The sequence below is a fragment of the Pterocles gutturalis genome, unplaced genomic scaffold (genome assembly GCF_000699245.1).
Source record: "Pterocles gutturalis isolate BGI_N339 unplaced genomic scaffold, ASM69924v1 scaffold5876, whole genome shotgun sequence".
NCBI classification, from domain to species: Eukaryota; Metazoa; Chordata; class Aves; order Pterocliformes; family Pteroclidae; genus Pterocles; species Pterocles gutturalis.
Genome location: NW_010102852.1, coordinates 21308 through 39491, shown reverse-complemented (window position 1 = coordinate 39491; position 18184 = coordinate 21308). Strand labels below are relative to the sequence as shown.

Below are 18184 nucleotides of genomic sequence, written 5' to 3'. Positions count from 1 at the left end.
ATTTGCTGAAGACTCAACTTCATTTGCAAGTCTAAAACACATCAGACACATATTTCCCCTGGTTTATACTGAAAAAAAGAGCAGATACATACTGTACAGATCAACAAGCAGAGCCTGCTGGACTAGGGTCAAAGGAAAATCAATTCAGAAACCAACCATTTTCCAGCCATGAAAACACAAAGAAATAAATCGGAAAAATCTGCAGACTGAGAACAAGCATTTCACAGCGCTGAAGCACTCTCAGCTGTGACAGCAGGACATGCACCTCTAGGGTTTGATAACAAGAGCCATAACACTTCCGATTTCTTTGTTTCTTCCCACTCTCCTCACCCTCCACATCACATATAACTATTTTCGCTAACACGCATTTCAAGAGACTGTGCATACACATTTATATGAAGTCTCCCATTAGACCCACTGAGTATAATTCGTAAGAAAAAAGCTCACAGAGCATTTTTTTATAACCAACCTGAAAATGAGAACATAGATAAACAAGGTGCTCGCAATCCAACTGTCACACAAAATTATCTTCTGGGCTAAAATCGCTCCTATTTGGTCTTGAGTTTTCAAGACCAAATTATTTCAGACAGACACAAAAATTCCCTTCGCATTTTTGCGCTGCCCAGCCGACCTCCCTTGGAATCTGACAAGGAGATGGTTTTCTTCAGTGGGAGGCAGAAAAGCAATATCCAATTTATATTAAACAAACAAGAAGGCTGCTAGTAAAAATAGGGAGACTTGACCCGAGTCTGGGCCACAAGGTCGAGCCAGACCTATGCCTTTTTAGTTTTAAATTGAAGGCGTTCTAACCACTTGGGGTAAATGCAACCAAGCACTGGACTTGGCAGATGCTCGTTATTGCTGAAACACTCACACAAGCCTAGATGTGTCCTCACCCAATCTTGAAGGGTTTATTTATATATATTTCTCAAAGGTTCTCATAAGTCCAAATAAATGACAGCTCAAGAACCCTCCTCTGCAGTCCCAGCAGATCATGTTCCTTTATCCTTACACTAACCCAAATTTTGACAACATTAAATGTCTGTACTATAAAATTTGAATGCTCTTAATGAATGATGTACAACTAGAGATGATGTGCAGCATCACTGAACTTACATAAATTGATACAGTTCACATTGAGAAGGCTTCTTTACATTATTTCTCCCATCATTAAGCTATTGCAGGAGCATTCTTCTCCAATTATATTTTACAGAGTGAAAATACAGGTGGGTTAGTTGCCATACTGATATTTTGGCATTTTATTCCAGTACTCAAAAACTAATGAATCCCAAACTGGGATCATTAGGAAAAATACTCCATTTTAATAACAAGCTAGAAAACTTTTAACTTGGTTTCTCTTAACTCACTGGCAGAACAGGCACGAAAGGGGGAAATTATTCTGTAAATCACCTCCTGCAGAAGGAAGGAAAGGATTGAGGGATGACAGATGAAGGAATGAGCTTTTTGATAACCTCACCCTAACGAACTGATGCTGCACAAGAGAAAACCACAGAGCTGCTGGAGTAACTGCTGGAATGACTTGGGAGTCAGTGGCAGGAGCAGGTCCAGCAGCAGCCCCAGTGCACCCAGACCCCGCAGGCTGGGGACATGAGCTGTGCCAGGTGACGGCTGGACAGGAGCTCCGTTCTCAATGGTGCAGAGCACAGCCACGAGGAACACTATCCATACATGTTTTGGAGTTTAAGGCAGCTGTATTTTCAGGGGTATCAAGACTGTCAGATGTGAAAGAAAATTGGTATCAGGGGAAATGATCTTCAAAATAGCCTGAGTAATCAGAATAAATGTCAAATTCTGACAAACACCTGCCAGCTTCTGGAAGGATGACTTTGGGGAATGGATTTTTCTTTTTTTTTCTTTTTTTGGGAAAAAAAAAATAATCTTTCCTCATCCTTCTGTCCTATCTCAGTGCCAAGAGGAAAGAATCTGAAGGTAAAGGGATAACCTGCCGCTCCGTTCCCTGGACAGTGTGCCGGCTCCTGCCTCCCCAAGCTCTTGGTAGCATCTGTTTAACTCCATGTCCACTCAGGAGCACGGTGCTATGCACAGAAGAAATGCATTTTTCCTCCTGTGTCCTCACTTAATGAAGAGGGAAAGGCTGCCGGTCATCACATTTGAGCGTTCAGAAGTTGAAAAACACGCACTCATTTTGAAAACATGTTGGGTCAGATATGTTTCTTTCCAGTTCTTGCCTCTGATTTATCTCCTTATTACAAAAGGCTTCTTAGCTCATGTGAACAGCAGTAACCTGCAGCATTAGCCAGGTTACAATATTACTGCAGGCTTTACTAGATCAACTCCTCAAATCAACTGTGAACATCTAAACTCATGTGTCAGCTCCTTTCAAGGTCATTTGTAAAGCTCTCCCCTGTACAACTAACAGTAATAAGGAGATGCATGACTTGAAAAGCAGAACCTTGTGAGTCTTGAATTCATTTTTTCTTGGCTTTGCTTTTTGTAAATAAAATGCTAAACATAATTTGTATAAGCTTGTCCCTCCACAAGTTACAAGACTGGAAAATACTGGTAAGATTTATTTTAAGTGGAGGTACTTATCAAATGTCACCGTTTTCCTGTTCAAAATGACTAATCATTTTGATTAACCTTTGATTTAAATGATTATATACCACAGCAAAGCACAAACATACATAAAATTACACTCCAAAGAAATTCTCAAAGCACAGATCACATAAGAAAACAGTTATGTCAAAGCAGTTAGAGAATTTATTTACCACGTACATAATATTCAAACCAAAAGCTGACTCCACATGCTCAACGGGAAGGCTCCCACCACATGTACATTCATACCCAGGAATCACAGCCTAGTCAATCCTGTAGCCAACACAAAACTCCTTCCAGAGGAAACACCAAAAATATCAACCAAATAAGAATTAAGCTATAGAAGAAACTACCACCTCAACAAGTACCACCACTATCTTTTGTAAGGAATTTTATTCCAGGTGGGAAATTGGTGCTAGCATGTTAGTCGCATATAAAAAGAAAGCCTGAAGCAGAGCAAGACGAGAAATAAAATTTAATATCTCACTTTGAGTAAATACACATGAATTACAAGCCATGTAACAGACTTCAAAGCAGAGAGAAAAAAATGGGTATCACAGGCAAATTAGGCAAAGAGCTGAAGGCAATTCTGAAAAATAAAAATATATGGTGGAAAAATTACAGCATATAAAAACACTGTTAAGATCCCATCTCAAATGGCCAATTTGTACACAGAATGCATACCACCAAAGTTAGCATGGAAAAGACTCTCTCTCAAAAGCTTCATATCTGCCAGACACGGGGACTTTAGACACCCAGTAATCCCTTGGATTATTCAAACTCAGCATTGTTTCACACCATTTTGCATTGATCTAAGTAATCTGGAAAACATGAGCTCATGCTCCTCTCCTCCACAAATACTAGTCTCATAATGTAAAATAAACTAAAAATACTGTGCATTAAAAAACCCATTTGCTTTGGGTTTATAAAAATAAATTATAAACCATGGCCAGTGTAGAAGGAGCATTCAGGACAACCAGACTCGGAGCTGAGTTAGGAGCAGCCAGCCAGGACGCAGCACGGCACTCGGCACAACACCTCCACCCGCAGAAACAGAAAATACACGAACAAAGGGATTATCCTTATCAGTAATCCTGGATGTGAGGGAAACAGGGGGATTGGGGCTTCTTCCCTCCTTATTCCCCAGGAGAAAGAAATACAAATTCTGCCAGACATCCGCAGTACCAACAAGTGAAGAGAACGTTTTCAGGCTGGGTGTGATAACAGCATGCCATGCCCCCTCCCTCCCACAACTTTACCAAAAATAATCTGTCAAAGCCAATGAGATCAAAACAAACTTCCACCTTACAGAGTACTATCGCCATCCCGCACACCAGAAAGTGCCAACGGTAAATGAGGGTCGGAGCTGGGCGGGGGCAAGGGGCCACCGCTGCCTCCCCAGGCTCCCTCTGAAGCATGGGATCGTTGGACTCCTCCAAAGCATCTAAATTAGGCTTCTGCCCATATTTTACCCCCTGGGGGAATGCGATTCCAATTAGAGCCAAGAAAGCACCAAGTAATTTATCAGGTGAAATGAGATGCCGAACGCTAGGCTGTAGGGAAGTGTTACACACATTCTCCCTAGTAATAAAGGGGATTTTTCTGGGGTCATGGCACCCACTGAAAAGCCAACAAAAATGTAGCGGGAGTAGATGTTAATTGAAAGTGTGAATCCCAGGGCAGGAACTCGAGCAGCAGAACAAGTCCCCAAACTGCAATACCCAGATCCCGTGGCTCCGAAGCGCAAGCGGAGCCATGTGCCAACGTGTCCCAGCAAAACGGATAGTCGATAAATACACGTCAGACCAGGGAGAGAATTTGGAGGTGAATCTCCAAATCTAATAAAATCGGAGATCTCAGTTACCAAGGGCTTTTGTCATATTCATAGCAGGCATGGTTTGGTTTTCTATTATACATTCATTTGCTTCCATTCAGAACAACCTTGTTGCATTACAACGGATTCAGCTGTGCTTCGCAGTCCTGCTTCATTTCTTCCAAGGCAGATTTTTCAGGAGATTAACCTGACACATTTACTCCCCTGGTAGCATACCCTGTCTCTTCTGATATCATTACCAATTTCCAGCACATAGCAATAAATAGGTTGAAAATTTTTAAAAAGCACTGACTTGAAAGCTTTCTTGTTCCCACATTTTCTTGGTACCACACATTTCACTTCACAAGCAATGTTGTAAGATTCAGCTCAAGTAAATATAAAATAAATTATTAAGCTCTAACCCAAAGCTTCCAGTCCTAAAAATCCTCTTTACTGGACTTGAACAGCTCCAGCACACAGCTCAGCTCTAGCTGGAGTTCAGGTTTTAAGCAGCTCGAAGTGGCAATTGTTCTTTTCTAAGAGTTCAACATATTACTCTTATGCTTCATACGCACAGAAGACATTAGTGAAGATAAACTGTGCAACTGGTAATTGAAATTAAAGTTGCAACATCTATTATGGTAACATCCACTGTGCCACATCTCGAACACAGAGAGAATGAAATGGCTTTTCCGTATGAAGCACCAATCGCAATACCCACTGGAACAAAAATGCATTAAGAAACGTAATGAAATACATTTACACAACATAAAATTTCCTAAAATTACTTACATTGTCATTACTAGTCTTCTACCATCTTGACAGATACAATAAGTAAAACCCGGTATAATTCTGGGAGACGTGTCTGAGAAAAGCATGTATTTTTGTAAAACTCAAAAAGCTGCACAGCATTCAGAGTAAAGAAACCCATTCAAAAATCCAGTTTGCTTCTTAAAATACTGATGTATATAACGTCTACTTATGCAAAAGGAGAAATCTGCATGATCTTTGGAAGAACTTTTTAAAAGTACCTTCCTAACAAAATTTCAGAATATATCAAACATTTCTGAGATTTCAAAATTATTATTTTTTATTAAATAATAGGTAGATAAACCATATCATCTTTGGAATCCAAGTAACCATTAAGTGACTGCAGTAGCAGCAAAGCTATATTAAAAGGGCCATCATCCAGTTTAAGCATGCTCCTGGGATCATGCTTAGCATTCCTACTCTTTATCAATTTCTTGCGAACCAGCAACTTTTTACAAGACTGTAAAATTTGCTGAACTTTATTATATCAGTAAACAAAAGCTTTTCCAATATTTTAATTGATGCAACTGCTAGTTTATGTCATATTAAAAAAAGAAAAACCACACAGAGATTGCACCATGTCTGGCTGAGGTATTTTACAGAGATTGCACCATGTCTGGCTGAGGTAATCTTTTTTTTATTGGAGATAACCTGAAGTCCTCTCTCCAGAAATAACAACGCAGAGTATTTTTATAGCAAGCGACAATTAGAAAGATGGAGATGAAGATCAACTTCCTATTTTCAGGGTGGTACAGACTGTATATGAAGATGATTCCTGAGACACATGATAAACTTGGCTCCCATCATCTGTCCAAGCCTGACGCGGTATGCAAAATCTTGGCTTGCAACAGGAAAGCAATAAAGATATCTCTTTATAAAAAAAAAAAATCTACTTTCCTACCTTTTAATGCCTGACAGGGTAGGCAAAATCTTGGCTTGCAACAGGAAAGCAATAAAGATATCTCTTTATAAAAAAATAATCTACTTTCCTGCCTTTTAATTGAGATCAGGACTAAATCAGTCTTTAAAATCTGACTATAACTCAGATGAACTAAAGGAACAGAGGAAAGCATGGTTATGCAAGGTGCTACTGTAGTCAACTGCAGCTTCCTGAATATTTAAGATATATAAACGGGGAGGACTGTAAATCACCACAAACCAAAACGGTTAGCAAGATGTCTGCAAATGCCTCCTGGATAAAGATACATTATGCGCTTCATTCATTTTCTAATGAGCAATGTTCAGGGGTTTTATTATTATTAATTGCATATAAATTACCATGATTTCTGTATCACTGGGAAAGTATTTAGCGATTCACCTCTCCGAGGAACAATGCTGAACAAAGGCAATGAATGCACGGCATATAAGAACAACGCAGAACACAGAAATTTATGCATGCCATTTAAAAGGCATGGCATTTAGACTACTAGCAAAAAAATCAGAAATATGTCATAAATCTTTAATTGTAAGAAAAAAAAGTCCAACTAACAGTTTGCCAAGTCCTTGATATTATTTAAGCAAGACCACTGTCTGCTTCTGAGTGCAAAATCTCCTCAACTCCTTCATCTGCATGTATCCCCAACCTCCTCTGAAGTGTTCTGCTGCAAAATTCATTGTATCTGAGATCTGCTAATCATCATCAGGAAACTCTGTTATGCATCTTAAGGACGTACTTTAGGCTCTCAAGAGGAAAAATAAACATGTTTTATTAGCTGCTTTTGGAAAATACTGATTTGTATTTATTTAGAAACCTTTTCAAGTTGCACCACTATCAAATTAAATATTTATGGCATGATTTTCCAAAGAGTTTAACACCTGTTAAGAGTTTAACATGCTGACTTCAACAGGAGCTCCGAGTGCCCAACATTTCTGCAAACCTCAGAAGTGACAAAGTTTGGCTGTGGCGAAGCAGCTCGAGCGTGGATGCTCCTGCTGAGCTCTGAAATGCAACCGGGATCCTGAGCAGCCCTCACTTCCCATCACAGCATTTCATTCAGACAACTGAATCAGCTATATTGTACTAGAAATACCAGAAATATGACTCATTAACACCTGTTAAATCCAAATAAAGCATAGGCTAGATGTTATTAGTTAATCCTCAATGCATCTTCACTTTCCTTCACCAGTGGAAAACCTACACTTGGGGCACTAGACATCACCTTAAGTAGCAACTTGCAGAGGAGACTAAAATCCACAGTGAGTCAAGAACTGGAAAGGAAAGCTGTTGATATGAAAGGTGAGAAGTTGAAGAAGGATGAAGCTATCTTGGTAAAATACAGAATAAAGAAGGTATAGCAAATTAAGAAAAGACGTTTGGTACATTGCAAAAGCCTGTATCCCAGTTAGCTTAGCTTTGGCTTAGGCTTTGGCATTTCAGCCAAAACTGAAGACTGCACCGCTTGCCTGACTGTCAATGAAGCCAACATAAGGGGGTTGGGTCTAGTCATCTTTACTTTGCTCAGCTTCTGAGGGACATGCACTTACTAACCCTCCCAGCTTCATGTTTTCAGGTATCCTACATCTCCCATTCCTGCACCAACAGACGATTTACCACTGCCGTCTCACTCTCCCTTGTCCTTTACCGGCTCTCGGTTACAACACATGCCTAAATCTGAACTACAGTGCAAAGATATCATCTTACATTTAAGAATTAAATACCTAAATTTCCTGGTGGTGCCAGGCTTATATTTCTGGAAGCAAAAAACTATGTATTTAAGGCAGTAAATAAATACATAACATGTAGGTAAGAAATTACTAGACATAGACATGATTCAGATGACCATCCGACATGATTTGATAAACTGAAGATGAACAAAATAGTTGAACATTGCAGATAAGACAAATCAATCTCCATATACACTTTACAGCACACTACAAATCTGCCTGGCAAGTCAAGTCTTTTACTCATTAAAATAGTGGCTTTCATCAGACTATAAAACATTTGCAAATGCAGACCAGAAAACCGACAAGCATACTTACTTTACTGTAAAGCTTTATATTTGTGTCATCAATTAACAAGAAAAGTTTGGAATAAAACTAAAATAAAAGCTAATCAAAACATCTAGCTGTCAAAACAGATGGGAACTATATTTTTCAAATCAACCAAAAAGTCAAAGCTTTCGAACATTTAGTGTCGTGTCAGCTGATGCAGACAACTTAGAAAGGAAGGACAGCAAATGTCAGGAGTATATGAAGAAAAGGTGTCCCTGGCGGAAAGATTCACGTTTATGAACTCCCATTGATTTTGTTTTTTGGCTTCAGGATGATTAACTTGCACCAAAGCAGACCTCTGATACATGAAGTATAAATAAGGTGCTGCCGTGACACTGCAGGCAAAATAAATAAAAACAGAGCCCCGACATTATTTTAGCCTCAAACAAATGTTACAGTCCCTACATTGTCTGGCTCAGAAAGATACATAGACAGTCTCACAGACAGAGATATAAATGAACAATTGCAGTACCTTTTTCCCACACTGTTTACAGGGTTGGCTATATTCCTACTGGCAATAGATTTTCTTCTTGACAGCTTCTTGGTGTTGGTGCTGTCATCAGTGCTGTCATCCTCTTTCTTTGGTGTGTTACTTCCTTTGCTGTTCAGGTCCCTTAGCACATTATAATTAATTTTACTTGAGATTTTCTTCTGTTCTAACATCTTTTCAATTGCCTCTCCTGCTGTGCTGGCTTGAATTGGCTCCCGCTTCTTTGCAGATTTCTTTGGCTTAATTAAAATATAAAATTAGTGACGTAGATACAAACAAAGTTTCCACGAAGCAGAAGGGTGAGCTGTGGTTCAGGAGCCCTGGCTCAGGTGCTGCTGACGGGGGGACGCGGGGACACGGCGGGGCTAAGCCAGCACTCCCTCTCCTGCCACTCATCAGGACCAAGAGGTCTCTTTTCTCTGAGAGATAAGTGTTTGCTTTTTGCCCAATGCCCCCACAGTTTATTACAAATTCTTTGCTTTGTATTTGTAATGCTGCCAGAAAGAAGCATGGGTCATTCCTCATGCATGAGAAAAAATGGAGTGAACTCCTGTTATCAGGGAAACCGCTATAGCATCACCCAGCATGGAAATAAAGAAATTCCCCTGCTAAAATTGCCTTTAAAGTTGAGTCAAGCTGGGTCACGACTCCCCTCAGCTCTGACACGTCCATATCGAAACTGCAACAGTATTTTATATCAAGTTCAAATGCAGCGCGGGAGAGCATCTACCCCACTCCTCCTCCACACTGAAAAAGACCAAGAACATTAGCAGCAGCTTTCCAAGTGTGGATTGGCTTTAACGCGGATGGATAGGAAGCAGGAGGCTGCAGACACACACAAGCGCAGTGACAATGTCACCTGCAAGTGCCCTTCCCAGGCACAGGCTGCCAGCCCAGCGCTGCGGAGGCTGATGCTGCGCAGAGCCAGACACAGAGACACAGAACAGTGCTTGCCAGGTCCCGTGCCTGGGTAAGGTACTGGGGGAAAAAAAAAAAAAAGGACCTCTGTTTCTCATTCAGCATTTTCTTTTTCAAAGGAAGGTTTTAACACCAAGCTCTGCAGGAGATTTATTTTTTAATGGATAATAGCCCCTCTGTTTACCTACATGGGTCAAGTGCTACCTTGAAACTGGAAAGCACTATATTAATCAAGTTCTACTCCAGCTGTCAGAAACAATATGGAGTCAGAGAAAAACTCCTGCGTTGTCCAAACAAAAAGGTGGGTGTCTGAGCTACTTGGCGGTGCCAACAAGTTATACGATTTTGAAAACTTCTGGTAGACTGCCACGTCTCCGTAAGTGGAGGATGAATGAGAAACTCTGAAGCATAAAACAGTGTTTCGTTGTCTGGTTTTGTTTTTATTGTTGAAATACCTAGGGGAAGTAGGAAACTCTGTCTTTCGCATTAGTTGGAAAAAAAAAGATAGAGGATATACACATGAAAAACTAACATGGATTTTAGTTGCATGTGGAAGATTTGACTTGTCACTTGCTCAATTACACAAAATACTAATGCCGTAAATCGTGAATATACGGCCAATTAAGCTGCTTTAAACTGCTACACATGGAGACAGTACATGCCATTTGTTAACATAACTGTCGCATTCTTTATGAAAGGTAGAACAAAATATTCCTTCAAGTAACTGTAACAAGGATCTGTTCAGTTCTTCATAAAGAAATCATTATTGTAAGAGCAAAGAAAGCTACTGAAGTTACGGCAAGTACAAACTCCCCATGCACACATTAAAAAAAAAAATTAGGCATGTCTTAAGACCTGTACTTAAATAAGCAAGCAATTAGGACAGCAATCATAAATGCAAAGAGCCAGCTCTGACTTTGCCATGCACAGAATTTTCTCATAATAGTAATTTAAAATAAAAGTTTGGGCAAGAAAGTGTTTTACTCACCATCTGAAAAATTATAGCCTTGTATTTCAGTTATAGGCAGAGATACAATAGCTTTTGCTTGCTTATCGGTGACCTGCACCATTATGCCCATACATCCTACATGAGGTGGATCAGTAAATGCAATGAAATTCCAGGACATTTTCAAACAGACACAATTAGCACACAGATTAATACCTTGTGTTCCTTATAAATCCCAAGTTCTTTCTCTTTCGCTATTCTTGCTTCCTTTTCTGAAAGATGACAAAAGGGTAACCACCATGAAGATCACACAGACTGCATATTTCAGCAACACCAGGCAGAAGGAGAATTTCAGTTCTACATACTTACCTTTCTGTTCCTTCAAATAATCTGCATTTTCTTTCATCCACAGCTCTGCTTTTATCTGAGCTTCTGTATCGTTAAGTATATACTAAAAGACAAAACAAGTTTGTCTACTTTCAGAAATCAACTTGAAAACCATAGAGCAAAACTGAATTGAAAAACCACTGGCAAATTCAATTCACATTCTGTTTTCAAAAATACATTAAGAAAAGAAAATATGACTGAGATGTGGCAACCAGAGAGCATTTCTAGTAACTTCTAAAGCTGACAAAAAATGATGACACGTTTTCAAAAACCAGTGCTAGGTTTCCAAACTATGAGGGGGTGGCCAACAATCATCCAGGACTCATTGTACGTGGTCGGTAATTAACCTAAAATGATCCTGGGTTTATGATCTTTTTCAGATGATATAAGAGAGTACCACGAAAACATGGTTGTCTGCAAGTAATTTTGTGTGCTGATGGTGGTCTGTAATTCAAAACAGGATGGGAACTTTTGCCTTGTGCTACCAAAACAGAAACATGTGTCTTCTGGGTAGGTTTCTGTGAAGGTTTAAGCACAGTTACTGAGATTATTAGTTCAATGGCCACATCTATGTGAATGAAACCAGCTTAGATTGCTGGAGTTTTAGTCCTCCAGATTTTAGAGAGCTGGGTTCAGCACCCATGTCTAGGCTTTTTCCAGTTAACTCTACTTAGTAACATCATTAGTAGGTGTGGAGTTGTAAAACACATCTAGAACTATTCAGATGAATTACAGAAATAAACAAACAGGTAGGTGGCAGGCAGGCTGGCAGGTTGGTTCCTCTTCAATTACTTAAATGTAAAAATAAACCTAGGATTTAGCACAGCTGTCCACAAAACAAAAGTTCTCCACTGCCAAAGCTGTTTGGGAGTGAAGAACTTCTGCAGAACAGAGAAGACAAATTGGGTCATCCTTCATGAACAAGATGTTTTGTTTTTAAGCAGTGGACCCAAGACTTGTAAAACGATATTTAAGTGCAAGAAAAACAATTTGAGATTTCTCCATCTTACGGGTTTGAGTGTTTGAGATTTTCTCCAAAGTAAAATGTGCATATAGGATTTCATGTGAAAAATAACTCCAGTCAAAGGAAACTAATGCAGGGAGGAATTCTTCTTCTGAGGGCAAACGAGGTGAGCAAACAGCTGTGCAAGTCCTGGTTTATCAGACCAATATTTTCACTCTTTCATCTGCTTCTATTAAAAGTGAGCCGTAATAGTAAAACTCGCTTCCTCCTAGCTCAGTTATTCATCCTTCTTATGCTTTTAGGGAGTTCATAATCTTAGCCTTACAATATTACAGTCTATTGCCACGGAAATGAACATGAGATCATAAAAGCAGAGTTATGACCTCATCACAGAGCCTAGGATGATGAGAAAATGTGCTTGTTCTTCCCCCGCGACTGTTTAAATGATGGACCTGCTATATTGAAAACCTTCAGCCTCCCCGCTCCCCTCACAGCACGTCCGCTCGATCCACAAGATCCCTCCTAACGCCCTGCCCAACAAAACCCGCTCAGCCAAGCTGAGCCCCTTCCTGCTTCTTCACCCATCGCCAACACCCTTCTGCAGATCAGTAATCCCTACAGAACCTCATCGCTCTCAATGTACCCCAAAAGGAGTTGTTAGCATCGGTGTTATCTGTTCGTATCACAGTTGAACCCAGCAGGGTGGCTGGAGAGGGCAGCAGGCTCAGAATCGGGAGAGATGCACTCTGCTGTGTTCAAAGCACTGACCTGTCCTGTGGCCTTCAATAAGCCACCTTCCATCGCTGCCTGTCTTTCACATATAGGCTGTATGGGAAAGGGTATCTTTCACTGCCACACAAATAACAATAAATCCAGAAAATGCTACAGAAATCTTTGAAAAAACACAGAAGCTGTACATGCTGGTTTCATGGTTTGGTTTCCATGGCAGCCTCCTATGTTGAATATATCTTAATTAAATAATGAATTTAGAGCTCCACCAAACTTTTAAAAGTCCTTCTTGAGAATACAAGACATTCTAAAACATGATTATTCCAGCATGGTAAGAGTAAGCAGCAGCAGCAGCAGTCCCGTAGATAAACAAAATGGGCAAGGAACACCAAATTCACAGGCTCACATGAGCCTTAGTTTTGATCTCGGATCACGGAAATCACTTGAACTTTTTCCGCTCTATAGATCAGAGCAAAGAGGCAGTGGGGGGAGGGGATAAACCAGATAAGAACCATTTTTCATTCTCAGACATCTAAGTGCAGCGAGAGCCGGGATAACTGGGCACCTTACCCGATCTATTTCACTGTCATCGATCCCACTCAGGTCTAATTCACCATCCCCTGTATTCTCACCTGCAGAAAAGAACACATTTTAATTAGGCAGATGTTTGTTCAAAATCAATCGCAATTCAAGTTCGACAGTACACTTAATGATCGTCCTTCAGAGATTTGCATCCTTCTGTGTTTATCCAGGAGGTTTAACGTGCGGCTGGGTATTTTCGATATGGGGGTACACGCACGCACGAATTCACTGCACTGAATTCATTTACAATTCAGGAATCAGCACAGTCTTCTTCAGTACTGAAAATCTGCTGGACACTTCCAGTTGCCTTTTTTCCCCCATTTTAATTTACAGCCAGAAATGTTCAGCCGGAAGCTGTGGAAACCATTTTAAAAAGATTATCATTTTTCTTTCATCATAACACGAATTTCTCTGTCAGAGCCTATAGGTCAATGATTCATCCAGAAATTATGACTTAGAAAATATTTTCTGTTTTCAGGGAAGCAGCGTGGAGCAGTGAATAACACATCATGCCAACAGTCATATAATTTTCTTTCCAAGAAGAAATCTTGGATCTGAACTATCCTCATTTGAACCACTCACCTGATACCAGCTCTGTAAAAAAAAAAAAAGTGCATTAGTTTTTCTATTTGTAAAATGGGAATTAAAACATTTCCAAATTTTAAAATAACTTTTGAAAGCTATGGAAGGGTCTAGATAAATGTTAAACAATGACGACTTTCACCGTAATTTTTCTTGTTTTGTATTTCTTAAGACTTCTTCTGAAAAGACATTTTTAATATTCTCTCCTTTAAGAAGCATAATAGCACAGAACTGAGGCTTAATTTGGGACTGGCAAAATGTACAGCAGCAAAACCTGATTTTCCACATCACATTAGTGTACAGTAGTAATACACTATTAATGTAGTCCAGGTAGAGAAGAAAATAAATTATTCAGCAAAGACTTATGCTGGGGAACGCAGCAATCTTCTTGGTCACCTCCATTACATCTAATCACGACTAGACAAGAGATGACCTAACCAGTTTATGTGCAGAAAAACAAAAACAAAAAACAAATTCAGTTTCAACATTTTGCAATAACAAATTAAAACTGAAATAGTGCGGAACAGCTTGCCATTGTCACGGTTCCTGCTCCCCAGTCCTGGCGATGTGCCTCCCCACAAACCAAGACCTGTAAATGGTTTGATTCCCCCCTCTGGTGCTTTCTCGCCGAGCAGAGCTCCGGAGCGGCGCAGCGCTGGACCGGTGGAGGGGGAAGGCAGCTGCAGATTGTCCATCCAACAGCTGGTTACGGCAATGCAGAGCCTCGAGGCTTGAGTGGGTAAAGACCCGCAAAGGCAGGAATTATGAGCATTCCCAGAAGATACAAATGATGCTCTGCTGGGCAAAACTCAGGCGTTTCAACCAGTTGCCTAAAGTATGTGAAACCACAGGGTCGGGAATCCAACCAAAACATCTGGTTAGGAATAGAGGCTCCACTTCTTGAGGTGGTGAGAAGGATCTGGCTGCTCAACTCAACATTTACCGGTATGAGACACTGAGACACTGCACACCTACAAATGTCTTTTTAAAATCCATCTTAAACAACCAACAGAAAGTTTTAGACCCCTTCCACACCAACTCCTACACAAAACAGGTTTCACCCCGAAGAAAATGTCCTGTCACAAGGAACCACGTAAGACTGCACTCTAATTCTCTTCTGAGGTTGTCTCATAAACGTGATACCAACTTTACCAATTCAGACAATCTGATGCTAATATGACTGAAAAGACCTTAAGGAATGTTTTTCACTGCCACTGCATTTAGAAATTAACTGTACTTGAGTCCCAGGCACCAGATTTCCTTTACAACTTTTTTCCCCAAAAATACTTTAAAAGTGTAAAAGGTTTTATAATAGCTATATAATTGTTGAGCACACATGCTTTTTTTCTGGCTTCATCTCTTCTCCACAGTGCAGTCAGAGCAGAACTTTCTGCACCAGGGCCATCAGCTCCTCGTGCAGGGACCCCACCACCAGGCAAGCAGGGATGAGACCCATGGACACGGCAAAGCACACCCTAAAATACATAGCGGTGATTTGCTGCCTCTTTAATATAACTCACTGAAATTTATTTTTAAGCAAACAGTAATCAGGCAAAGCGCAGAGAGGTATCACTGGACGGCTGCATCACCCACAGGAGTCCAGGGTACGCTATAAAACAGCACTACAAGTCCTTCCTGCTGGAACTGAGATATAAATTTCCAGTGAGCAAAATGATTAAATGTTCACCGAGGAAAAGAGTAAATACAGTAGTGTAGTGTCTGAGATGCCTTCCCAGGACATAGTCCACTTGGGTCCAAGACATGCTTCATTACACAAAATAAAAGAGCTTGACAGCAGAGCGCAAGAGCACGCCCAAGCCAGAACAACCCGTCTCCTGGGTTGGAAGGAGTTCATGCAGAAATGGGACTCGAACTGGGTCTCCCATGTTCTGGGTAAGTGCTTTAACCGGTAAGCTGTAAGACGGAAGGGGCATGGTCTCCCCATTCTTTGTGTTATTTACCTTTATTTTCTTTAAGGTTTTTTGGGGAATAAAACCAACTTTCAATTTTGTATATCTGAGTAAAGAGAGGATTCTTTTTTTTTTTTTCATATTCATTCCACCAGGCAAACTGAAATATCACCTTGTAATTAGGGACAAGGAAAAAGCGAGCCAACCTCAAAAATCAGTAGTGAATTCTGAAAATCACAGGCTAGAAAATCAAAACTTGAAAGTGGTGAGAGAACTACTCCAGACTCAAGTCGCTGCTCAACTTTACATAAAATTCTGCACATCCCAAAATTATTTTTTGCAAAAGCTGCCACAGCATCTTAGGACCAATTAAAATATCTCACTGAAATCAAGCTGCCACTGCTTTTATTCACCATTAAACACCTTGCTCCTCCTACATCCTGCTATATTTTTGGATCAGAGGTTTGAAATTTAATATGTCACAGTACAGTAGGTGCCTATTCCCTTACACAGCCCTAATATGCCAGACTGAAAATGATGTAATTTCAGGCACCATGAACAATTTCACGTGTCATTTTAAATATAACTTGTTACTGAATTAGGTGCCAGTCTTCCTCATTGGATCAATTAGCAACGGGGATGGAAAATTCATTCTCCAACTGGCAAATTGCAGAGAAGAATCCAGAAGCAAGTTATACGTAAAAAGCATTTCTTAGACCCCATAACGGCAGTAGAGGGAGTAATTTCAGGATATCCCTCTGCCTGCAAATTGTCCTTTTTCCTGCCAAGGTGATACTCCTTCATTAAATGTGAGGGGCTTCTGAGAAGAGAAGGTGCCTTCAAATCCCTAGTTTTAATGCTTTCACTGAGAAAAAAAAAAAAGTGTTTTGTTACAGAATGCCAATTCAAAACAGAATAAATCTGTTTTGATCTGAATATTTCCACAGCAATCGTTTCCAATGTGAGTCGACCCTACCAGCCATGAATATCCGTCTGCCTGATATTACACGGCTCACTCCAGGGCACATAAAGTAAACCCCTTGCTTTTTTATATACCAGAAAGATCTTCCCAGCTGCTAAAATTTTCAAAACAATTTCTAAATGATCGTTTTCTCTTTTAATAAAAAGGGTCGAAACTAAATGTTTGACGAAATAAAAACACAGATGTGGGCAACATCTGGTCCAACCTCTTAAAAGCTTATTTAAAAGCAATGGCATCACGTGGCACGGCTCTTAGACACCGCGGATTTCTTCCGTTAACAAAAACAAACACTTTACTGCAGGGCACAGGCAAGAAATAAATTGGGTATTAAAACCAACAAAACTCCCCCTAATCCAGTTTTTAAATTAAGAGCGTAGAGTGAGGCAGTGAGGAGCACCCTACTCCATCCTCACCTAAGGTCTCCATGGCAAGCAGAGCAGGATGGGCACTTCTAGAGCTTTCCATCAAGGTCCCCAATCAACTACACCCGTGTCACTTAAAACCATCAGTCACCCAGCCAGCTCCCCCAGTATTTAAAAACACACCTCCCACCCCCCAGCCCTTTCTTTACAGCCCTTTAACATCTTTGCCAACCGACTCTAGTAGACGTGAGGGCTACAATCAGACACTGGGGATTAGGTTTGTAAACCTGCAGGATTATTTACTGTTCTTGTCATTACTAAATGCACACTAAACCCTCTCTTAACACACCGTCTCCCCCTCTCCCTACCTCTGTGTGGCTAGTTAAATGTATACTTAGGACGCTATTACGGGGATTTATTACAGAAGAATCATTCCAGATGATATATTTTAAACCCCACATTTTTAAAAAAACAGCCGTGTGAAGAATGTGTTTTTCTGTTTCTGTTACAGGAGGCAGCGCTATTTATTGCTCTGCCCAGATAAGAGGATTTCCTTACAGACAGACATGAAGGCTGAACACTTCCCAGGAAATCCTCCGGAGCAGTTATAATAGAAGGCACTTGGTGCTCTGGTCCCATGCAGCAAATATATCCCCCGTCACACCGTTTCATAGCAGTTAAAGAGACGAAAGAGTTTAAACAAAGAACCCTTCCACCTATTGAGCACAACACCAGATGCTAAGCACCTCCAGCATTCAAGAGATACTTTGGGGCTGGAGCACAGCAAAATCTGAAAATAGCTGGGAGGGGCATTTTCAGGAACAAAAATCCTTAAACAACAAACCAAACAACCTGAGCCCAGGGCATCAGCAATAGCGGGATTGAATGTTGCTCTCCAGGGAGGGATTAAAACCAATGGGAGCCACTGAAAGCTCCCACAGATCGTCAGAGGAACCTGATAGGGCAGAAAGGTTTTTTGCAGCTAAATCTGATGAGTGGTACCGGTGCCACTCTGGGAGCTGCGAGGAGCACGAAGGGAAGGCGGCAGCTCAGTGTCAAAAAGGCACCGCACAACCACACCGGAGTCTAACTGATTTGCTGACCAGAGGGGACAAGAACCCATCTGGAGGGGAAGATAACT

The 18184-nt window shown here is 40.6% G+C and overlaps 1 protein-coding gene across 1 annotated transcript in view; it reads right to left on the bottom strand.

Annotated features, from left to right (window-relative positions):
* BRF1 (BRF1, RNA polymerase III transcription initiation factor 90 kDa subunit) overlaps window positions 1-18184 on the bottom strand; it is a gene marked incomplete at its 5' end in the record, with an annotated part of 70253 nt that overhangs the window by 32070 nt on the left and 19999 nt on the right. Inside the window, 4 exons of the mRNA XM_010086441.1 lie at window positions 8664-8920; window positions 10762-10817; window positions 10915-10996; window positions 13196-13257. Coding sequence (XP_010084743.1) covers window positions 8664-8920; window positions 10762-10817; window positions 10915-10996; window positions 13196-13257 — 457 coding nt within the window. The remainder of the gene's footprint in view (window positions 1-8663; window positions 8921-10761; window positions 10818-10914; window positions 10997-13195; window positions 13258-18184) is intronic.